The 9477-nt window shown below is 60.4% G+C and overlaps 1 protein-coding gene across 6 annotated transcripts; it reads right to left on the bottom strand.

The window, feature by feature from the left end:
• Positions 1 to 190: 190 nt before the first annotated feature.
• On the bottom strand, positions 191 to 9100 carry PEX10 (peroxisomal biogenesis factor 10). Of its 6 annotated transcripts, none has more exons than XM_003890994.3 (6): positions 8874 to 9100; positions 6883 to 6963; positions 4909 to 5315; positions 3204 to 3379; positions 2968 to 3103; positions 191 to 2013 (listed from the first exon to the last, which is right to left on the bottom strand). In XM_003890994.3, exons 1-6 carry the CDS (start codon positions 8983 to 8985, stop codon positions 1945 to 1947), a joined length of 981 nt encoding a protein of 326 aa, XP_003891043.1. In that variant the 5' UTR covers positions 8986 to 9100; the 3' UTR covers positions 191 to 1944. The 6 variants fall into 6 exon arrangements, with proteins under 6 accessions (XP_003891043.1, XP_009211931.1, XP_021790857.1 ...); XM_009213667.2 differs by having other exon boundaries at positions 3204 to 3439; XM_031663721.1 differs by lacking the exon at positions 191 to 2013 and having other exon boundaries at positions 2801 to 3103; positions 4913 to 5005; positions 5185 to 5315; positions 8874 to 9076.
• Between the last annotated feature and the right edge of the window lie 377 nt (positions 9101 to 9477).

Below are 9477 nucleotides of genomic sequence, written 5' to 3' on the forward strand. Positions count from 1 at the left end.
TTGATATGTAAAGTGTTTTGTTTTTAATTTAAATCTGTCATCATGCAACCCCCCCGAGGGGCAGCGAAGCTGGCGGGGAGCAGACTGGCTTTGTGGGTTCGGCACTCGGCACCCCACTGCGGGGGGAGAGGCAGAACCCACGTGCATGTCAGCGTTTTTGATGTGATAAAATACTCAACATCTTAGCAAGTGATTTTTAACTCCACCTTTATTAAGGTCTTATCTAAAACACGACAGTCGCTGGACACAAGAAAGCCCAACTTTCGTTTGGCCTTTCCAAAAGGTGAACCCATTTTGCCAACAGCAGAACATCATAGCTGTGGTCCCAGACGAGACACAGATGCGAGGGAAGGCCTCTCCTGGGTCCCGGGCTGCTCAGGCTCCTCACTCTGGGCGGTGTGTCCTGTCTTAGCATTTACACGGTGAAAGATGATTGTCTGGATTTTCTTGTGCCAGTATTTGTATATTCGACACTGAGCTCCTCTCTTACGAGGCCACGTTCAAGCTTGTGGGTCCCTGGCCCAGGATAGCAAGGGCTGCTCCCAGGGCGTGCTTCTGGTACTGTGTTGAGACACTTGGATTCTCAGACTCCAGACAGCAGTGTCTGTCACTTTCCATACTGTTTTCCTAATAAGCGCTCAGGCCTAAGATGTGACAGGAGGTCGCGTGCACTTGGCCCGAGCACAGTGTGAATCGAAGGACTGGGTGCTGACGGATGGAGCCACGGTGGTATCTGCCCACCCAGCTGCAGCCCCAGTGCCTCTCTTGGTGCTCCTCCCAGTTTAGAGGGTCACAGCCTCCCCACCCCAGCCCCTGGTAAGCTGACCTTGACTAACCCGGGAATACAGGGTCATCCTCATTCCTAAGTCAAACAGCAGGACATGGTCTGCGGGGGTCTTTGCTGGAAGCTGGTGCTGCTGGCCAGGCCTCGGCCTTGCCTACAGGTCAGTAGGGAAATGTGGCCTACGCCCTCGAGGCATGTTAACACTGCGCTTTAGGAAATCTCAAGTTCCATCTTGTTATTAATGTGCCCACATTTTGGTGGAGTTGGTTTATTAAAGATGCCTATGGTGAAGTCTCTGGCACAGGTTAAATGCAATTTTGAAAACCTGGAAATGTCAAATGGAGGCAGTAAATAGGCTAGGGCCGAGCTGAAGGGCTGAGCACAGCAGTGACGCTGGGTCAGCAGGACGCTGGGTCAGCAGGTCGCCTGCCCAGCGGGCCCCCAGGAGAGGGCTTGGGCGCCCCGGCAGCCCCCCAATCCCCAGGACCTGGCACGTGAGTGCGTTTGGGTCAGGAGGAGAGCTCTGTGTGCATGTCAGGCCCGAGATGCAGATTTCTATTTTCTGAAACTGGAAGCAGCCTTGATGTGTTTTTAAGGTGTGTGCCAAATGCTTCAGACGGAGGTGCTGACCTTGGTTGGTTTCTCTCTGCCCAGCTACTCTGGGGGCGAGCCTGACCACCTCCGATGGGGGCCGTGGGGCTGCTGTTCTGACCACACTGGCTGAAGCAAACCGCCAGCCCCTCGTGCCCCCTCCCAACTCAACATGCACTCATTCAGTCCATTGCCTTAACACAAGCCTGATGGAACCATTTTCTCACAATATAAATGAATAAAGTGTCTTCTGACCTACTTCTCAATTACTTCTCAACTGTATGGTTTGGGGAAGGGAGGGAAACCTAAAATCCTGTCCAAATAAGTGAAATTCCTGAAGAAGTGGCTGAGTCTTACCAGGTTGGGGTGAGCGCCCCTCCCAGGGCTGAGAAAGCACAGTCAGGGACAGCTTTCTGTTCTCTCCCGGGGTGGCTGGGTTAGTATCTTACATGATAGAAAACCTGTGAGAATGTTCTCATTGCTGTGCAAGTAGGGTTCATCTTGAGACTAAATCTTGCGTTCAGACTTCTGTAGAAGTCATCTGTGTCCAGGCCCACCTGGGCGCCGGCTCAGCGGTAGTGCCGAAGGTAGATGAGCTTCTGGGGAGGGAACTTCTCCCGGCAGAGGGGACACTCCGCCTGCAGAGAGGAGGAAGGGGTCACAGCAGTGGGGACCACTGGGCCATGCCCATCCCCATCGGCATCTCTTGTCCTGTCCACATTCTCTGCCCATGACATGGAACATAAATGTTGTGTTTCCTTCAACTAATGACCAAGAAAGCCAGCCTTTTTTCAGAAGGCCGAGTCCTAGTGGGGGCCAGGGCAGGGCTGGGGGGTGGGGCTCGGCTGGGAGGTTCCTTCCTGCTCTCGCAGCTGACACAGCCCAGGAAGCCCAGCTCTGGGAAGACGTGCCACTCTCACCCTGCCGGCATCTTCCGTGGGTGTGATTCAGTGTGCCAGGGTTTCCAAGTGTGGTGAGGAGCCCAGGAGGAAGGGCATGCTGGGGTGCATGGGGGAGGTGTGGGGCCTTTCAGGGTTGGCCGCTGCCCCAACCTGTGTTCAGCAAAGTCTCAGTACGTGTGAATTTGGAACTTTAACCCCCACAACGACCCCACATCTGACCTACCTGGGAGCCTTTAAAAAGATGCCCATCTCTACCCTCAACCTGAGGGGTGCTCAGAGCCAGACTCCCCACTTCTGCTGCAGCCAGGTGGGTCTTTTTTTTTTTTTTCTTTTCTTTTGAGATGGAGTCTCGCTCTGTCGCCCAGGCTGGAGTGCAGTGGCGCGATCTCGGCTCACTGCAAGCTCCGCCTCCCGGGTTCCCGCCATTCTCCTGCCTCAGCCTCCCGAGTAGCTGGGACTACAGGCGTCCGCCACCTCACCTGGCTAGTTTTTTTTGTATTTTTTTAGTAGAGACGGTGTTTCACCGTGTTAGCCAGGATGGTCTCGATCTCCTGACCTCGTGATCCGCCCGCCTCGGCCTCCCAAAGTGCTGGGATTACAGGCTTGAGCCACCGCACCCGGCCTTGCCAGGTGTGTCTTGCCAGCGCAGCCGCTGAGCCATCTCAGGACCCCAGCAGGCTCCCACCTCACCTTGCTGCTGCACCATGCGGTGATGCACTCCCAGCAGAACAGGTGGCCGCAGGGCGTGGCTGTCGGGTGCCTGCGCTCCTCCAGGCACAGGGTGCACAGGGGGTTTCTGGAAACCACTCTCTCCTCCAGGGAGCCCCTGGGGAAGGGGGGGCAGAGCGTCAAGGTGGGTGCAGCTCACAGGTCCTTGTGAAGTGCAAAGGACACCCCCAGCCCCCATGTGTGGCCCCTGCGTGCACCTGCGGTGAGACAGGCCTCGGTGCAGCCTCCACTCCTTCCTGGCTCGCTGCCGCTGCCTGAAGCCATACAGCTGCAGCCCCACAGACAGCACCAGGTGCAGCAGCGAGACGACCCCCAGCAGCCTGTAGCTAACACGGGCCCTCAGGTCCTCTCCGGGCAGGCTGCGGACACGGAGCTGTAAGGCAGACAGTGTCACACCCATCAGGACCCTGAGGGGATCTGGCCTCAGCGCCTGCTGGGACGGTCAGTCTGCACGGAGCGTGTTAGAACCAGGCCTCTCCCTGGCACTGGGAGCACCCGGCAGAAACCAAGCCAGGGGCAGGTTCAGGGAGTCTGAACTGCTTCACAGCCTAGCATGACGGAGAGGCCTGAGCTCCAGACCGGCCTTGGCATTGTCAGCGCAGAGGGAGTCTTAGCGCTGGCGGAGAGGGTGAGGACATGGGGATGTCCAGGGACCACCTCTCAGAAAGGGATGGGGGTGGAGCAGACATGTCGGGCTGTAGATGCTGCCCACCAGCCACCCTGCTGCAAGGCACATGGCCCTAGGGACCCTGCTCCCCCCCCCATGCTGCTGGTGACGTGTGTAGCTTCTGGCCGTGCCACTGAAGGACAGCTGGCTGCCCTCGGCTTCCCGTGTCCCATTCCACTGGCTGGGAAATGGAGACAGCCAGATGGCCTCGGCCCAGGGCTGGGAACCACATACAGAGATGGCAGGTCACACCACCAGTGTGGGCCCTGGGTGTCCAGCCACTTCCTGGCTGTCCTAGGAGAGAGGGAGCCTCCCAGCTGGTTTGAGCCCCATTTCCAAGCCCCTGTCACAGCAGCTCAGCAAATCCCTCACTAACATGGACGGGGCGAGGAACCGCGTCAAATATGCGGGAGGCTGGGAATGCTAAGAATGAAGACCTGACCACTGGCTCTGTGGCGAGGAGATCCCTGTGGCCTTCTGTTTAGGGTGTGTGGAGGTGGGGTTGCCTGGCAAGTGGGGGCTGAGGGGCCCAGTGCAGCTCTAGGGACGGAAGAAAGGGGGTTCCTCAGAGGACTGTTCTAGAAGGAGCTCGTGCAGCAGTGGCTCTGGTGGGCCAGGGTCTAACGCCGTGGCAGATGCACATGGTGTCAGGACCACTGGGGAGGCGTCGTTGCTGAATCTGGAAGCAGGAGCGTCAGCTGGGGGTTAGGATGGGCAGAGGTGCCGACAGCTGCGGAGGGGAGAAGGTGGGAACGGCCATCTGATGGGGCAGACTGCTGGGCCAGGCACGGGCGAGGGGTGAGGGGCTGGGGCTGGGGCTGCAGTACATGCTCCCACACACTCTGGGAGAAGCTGCTTGTTCCTCACAGCAGTGACATGGGCAGTCATGGGCCAAGGTTCAGGGATCTGTGGTGAGGCGTGACCCAGGGCCCCCAGTCAGTAAAAAGCTGAGTGCAGGGCCTGGTGTCCACGTGGGGCTGCAGCAGGAGCCCATTCTGCCCTCAGGGTCTGGACTTCCTTGGATCTTTCAGCCAAGTGTAACTAAACAAAACCTGCCTTTTTTCAAGCAGAGGATTTGGGTTCCTGCCTTGACACAGGTTCTGGGTGTGGAACCCTGTTGGCTGAGAGGCCTGTTGGCTGAGAGGCCTGGAGGGCCAGCTCTGTGCACACACCCAAGTCCAGTGGGGGTGACAAGGGTGGCCGAAGCGGCTGTGCCCTCAGCACCTGCTACTTACGTACGTGATCCCCGTGAGCCTCTTGGCCAGGTGGTAGAAGACACCGTGGATGTAAAACCAGGCAACATGTAGCCGCTGGAGGCAGGCGAGGCCCTGTCTGAGGACGAAGGCCGCCCTCAGCAGCGCCCTCCTCTGTTGCTCAGTCAGGGTGGCCGTGTGGCGCCGCACCCAGCGCCGCACCCCTGAGCAGCCACGCCCGCCTGGCACCAGGCTCCCCTGCGAAGGCCGCCCACTGTCAGGATCAGCCTGCAACTCCTGCTCTAGGGGGAGCAGGACCTTGTCCAGCAGGTAGGGCAGGACGGCATGCAGCGTCACCAGCACGCCACGGCGCAGCCAGGAGGGCACACGTGTCTGTGACGGGTCCACCTGGACGATGCTGACGTACTCCTCCCCCAGGGTCTGGTAGCCTGCGAGGAAGAGGATGGGTATGTGGACCCTGAGACTGCTGCCTCGGGGACAGGCTCCTGGCCCCCCTGCCAGCCGACCCTCTGCTGGCTCCTGTCAACAGCGCCATCTTGTCGCCCTTGAGCCCACTGCCACCCTGTGCTGGCTGAGACCAACATGACCTTCTGTTGCTAAGCCCACTGTGACCTCAGGCAGCACATGACAGGCCCGGCCAATGGCTGCCCTCAGCTCCTGGAGCCTTGGCTGGCCGGTGTCCGGTGTCCTTCCCTCTCCTGGCTTCTCCCCAGGAGTCTCTGCTCCTTTCCCTTTCTCCCTAGCTGTCCCCACCACCTCCCACGGCCCAAGCACTCAGATCCAGTCCCATGGCTCTCCACCAACCGCACCGCACAGCTGGCACCACCCGATTTATGCCCAGCCTGGACCTGACTCTTGAGTGCCAGCCATCCAGTTCCGTCACCTACCTGGTATCGCCATGTATCCTCAGATGAGCACCCCCAATTCCATCCCTGCCAAGACAGCTTCCAGTTCCCCCACCCGGAAAAGTCTGCTCCCCCTTCCCATCTCTGTGGATGGCGACACCAGGCCTCCAGTTCCTGAGGTCAAGCCCAAGGGGCGCCCTGCATGCACCTTCCCTGCGTGTTTCACCCCGTCACTGCCGCCCCTGCCCTGTACCACCACCATCCCATGGGGGACTGTCAGCCTCTGTAGTCTCCCTGAGCCCAACTTTGTCCCCTGAGGTCTGGTCTTAGCCAGTGGTTGGCCGCTCCCCTGCCCAAGTCCCTGCAATGCCCCAAGCCTTGCACAGGGAAAGCTGTGGGCTCAGAAAACCCACGAGCCCCCCGGGATCATCCCCACAAACGGCCAAGGACGTGTTCTTCTCAGGGCCTTTCCCAGCTGCTTGCTCTGCTGGTCTGGAAAATCCTCTTCCCCAAGACGTGGTCTTTATCTCTAAGAGCCCCTCAATTCCTAAGATGCCCTGTGACGCAGCCACATCGGTCTCCTACCCACCGAGCATGCTCTCCATGGCGGCAGGATGCCCAGGGGGAGTCCCTCATAGGGAACCAGGCTGGCGCTCAGTGGTCCTTGCTGCATGCTGAGCTGGGGTTGGGAGCCTGAGAGCTTCCGTCAACAACTCCCTCTCCAGGGTGGCGACCAGCCTGGGCCACAGGCCCGCCACTGCGCCGCCAGGGCACTGTCACATGAGCACTGCACACTGTGACACAGCTCAGCACTGTTGCTCCACCAGGGCACTCCGACAGGGGCACTGCACCCTATGACATGGCTCAGCACTGTGACTCACTTGTGCTACCAGGGCTGGCCACTGAGGAATGGGTCTCAATGGCACCCGGGTGGGTCCCCAGGGACACACAAAGGCTGGAAAAATGGGCTCCCTGCTGGGAGCTGACGCCTCGTCTCCCTCGGAGCAGCACCTCCTGCACTTCCCTGAGGCAGCCTCACCCGGGCCAGCTCCAGGAGCTTCTCACACTGCTGGGCAGCCCCCTGGCCACTGTCCCCCGGACTTGGTGTGTGTGGCTGCCCTCAGTCCTGAGGACCAGTGGGGGCTTCTACCTGCAAGTGTGGTGAGGCCAAAGTAGGCCACATCTGAGAGCAGCTCAACCTCCTTCCTCCACTCCAGCCACTTCCTCGCACCTGAGAGGAGAAACAGCGTTAGTCTGGGGCAGCTGGTGGGCATGCCCTGAGCATGAGGGACCACAGTCCTCCCCGGAGTTGTCTAGGCCCAGATCCAGTCCCATCCCCCAACTCCTTCTCTGCTTCTGTCTCCAGAGGCACCACCTTGTCTCCACCTTGACCTGCCTTAGCGTGAGCTGCAGACAGTCTGCTAAGAACCTCCCACTTGCACCCATCTCTCGCTCTGGGATTCCCCTGAGCAACCATTCTAGGGCCTATGAGGGCAACATGGAAAGACGGTCTGCGGTAGTAAGAGTACAGGCCAGAGGCCAACTGTCTAGCATCAAACAGCAGCTCTCCAACTTCCTGGCTGTGAGATCTTTCTGGAATCTCAATTTGCTCATCTATCAGAAGAGTAATAGTAAGTCCTACCTGTAGGGATGTTTGAAGATTCAATGAGTTAATATTTGTAAAACACCGGGAACAGTGTCTGGCACAGGGCTAAGTGCCCAGTGTATTGTAAAATAAATATGGACACACACAAAAGATTCTTGTCACTCTCCTGTTCAGAATCTGCCAATGGCTGCCCACCTGATACCCATGGCCCTCCTGGCAGGGAGCCTGGCTGTCCTCTGATATTTACCCACGCTCTTCCTGTCCCACAGCACTGTTCCTGCTGCCATGACACCCCTGCCACTGGGCTCTAGTGCCACTGCTCCATGAAACGTTCTGCTGGGAGTTGATGCCTTTAACAACTGCCTGCCCCACCCCCAAAGACTTGATGGCGTTGCTTTTTTTGTTGTTGTTCTGTCCCCCAGGGTGGAGTGCAGTGGCATGATCTCGGCTCACTGCAACCTCCGCCTCCCGTGTTCAAGTGATTCTGTCTCAGCCTCCCGAGTAGCTGGAATCACAGGCACATGCCACCATGCCCACTAATTTTTGTATTTTTAGTAGAGACGGGATTTCACCATGTTGCCCAGACTGGTCTCGAACTCCTGACCTCAAGTGATCCGTCTGCCTGGGCCTCCCAAAGTGCTGGGATTACAGGCCTAAGCCACCGCACCCGGCCTCTTTTTTTTTTTCTTCGTGTTTTAATCGGTGATGGGGTCTGGCCCCATCACCCAGGTTGGAGTGCAGTGGCACAATCATGGCTCACTGCAGCCTCATCCCTTGGGCTCAGGCGATTCTCTTGCCTCAGCCTCCTGAGGAGCTGGAATTACAGACGCCACTATCGCGCCCGGCTAATTTTCAGATTTTTTGTAGAGACGGAGTGTTGCCTTGTTGCCCAGGCTGGTCTCAAACTCCTGGGCTCAAGCGATCCTCCCGCCTCCGCCTCCCAAACTGCTGGGATGACAGGCGCTGCTTCATTGAGTACACTGGCTTCTGTACTCAGCTCACGGCCTGGTGAGGCAGGTAGGGCCTGGCTGAGCCTACCCTGGGGTCAGAAGGGCGAGGGGCCTGGGCGGCTGGTCAAGCCTAGGAAAGGCCAGGGTCAGTGTGAACGGGACCGAGGTATGAGGCGTTCGCGCCGCGGGCGCGCCGACCCCTCTGCTCACAGGGGAGGAGCGGAGGGAGGCCTGAAGCGCTTGCCAAAGCCGCACACCTGGAGGGGACAGAGCCTTCCCCAGCCGCTGGCCACAACTGGACCTGCCCTGACCTGGGGACGGGAAGGGCTGGGGAGGGAAATGGAGGCCCACGCAGGTCCCCCGCAGTGTCTGCGGCCTGTGCCTCTGGGGCCACCTGGCCAGGGAGGGCAGGAGGTGCCCCGCACATCCCTGAAAGGCCGCAGGGCAGGCGAAGGAGACTGCCGGGTCCCAGCTTGTGGGACGGGCCCAGGCGACGGTGACCACACACGGTAGACACCCCGCCTCCATGAGGGGCAACGCCCCCTAGGCCGCTTGCGAGGACATCCGGCCGCGCCCGGCCCTCACCCGCCAGGCTGTGCAGGGCGCCGCCCGCCGCGCTCCGCAGCCCACCGCGGTAGTACTCGTCCTTCTGCGCCGCGCGGATCACCTCCGGGGGGCTGGCGGCGGCCGGGGCCATGGCCGCGAGTTCAGGTGGTCCCGAGAAGCCACGCTAGCCACGCCCACAGCCACGCGGGCGAGACCTGATGACAGTACGACGTGGCTCGGCGTACGGCGCAGACCTTCTGCGTCACGATGCGGGGGCGGGGCCGGACCGGGGCTGGAGGTGGAGCCAGGGCCAGGGCCTGGGCGGAAGCGGGGCTGGAGTCCGAACCAGCGCGGCGCGGGGCGGGGCAGCACGGGGAGTCGGAGGCGCAGAGCGGGGCGGGGCGGAGCGGAGCGGGGCGGGGCCCAGGAGCCGGCGTGGGGGCGGAGCGCGCGGGCGACAGGGGCTGGCGAGGCCGCGGGATGGGCTAGCGCCGCGGGGTGCGGCGCCCCCAGGGTCCTGCGTTGCCTCGGGCCCCCGCCGTGCTCCCTGCACGTCCACGGGCCGCCCTCCCACTGGGGACAGCGCTGCGGGGTGGAGACGCTGCGGGCCCATTTGCGGCTGGGGAGACGGAGGCCTGCGCTT

Source organism: Papio anubis, chromosome 1 (genome assembly GCF_008728515.1).
Source record: "Papio anubis isolate 15944 chromosome 1, Panubis1.0, whole genome shotgun sequence".
Classification (NCBI taxonomy): domain Eukaryota; kingdom Metazoa; phylum Chordata; class Mammalia; order Primates; family Cercopithecidae; genus Papio; species Papio anubis.

Excerpts from the sequence above, each read along its gene's own strand:
- PEX10 (XM_031663719.1), bottom strand. The coding sequence starts at position 8,985 with ATGGCCCCGGCCGCCGCCAGCCCCCCGGAGGTGATCCGCGCGGCGCAG. Across the intron at positions 6,964-8,873 it reads CGCCCTGCACAGCCTGGCGG|GTGCGAGGAAGTGGCTGGAG; the intron begins GTGAGGGCCGGG and ends TTCTCCTCTCAG. Across the intron at positions 5,316-6,882 it reads TGGCCTCACCACACTTGCAG|GCTACCAGACCCTGGGGGAG; the intron begins GTAGAAGCCCCC and ends TCTTCCTCGCAG.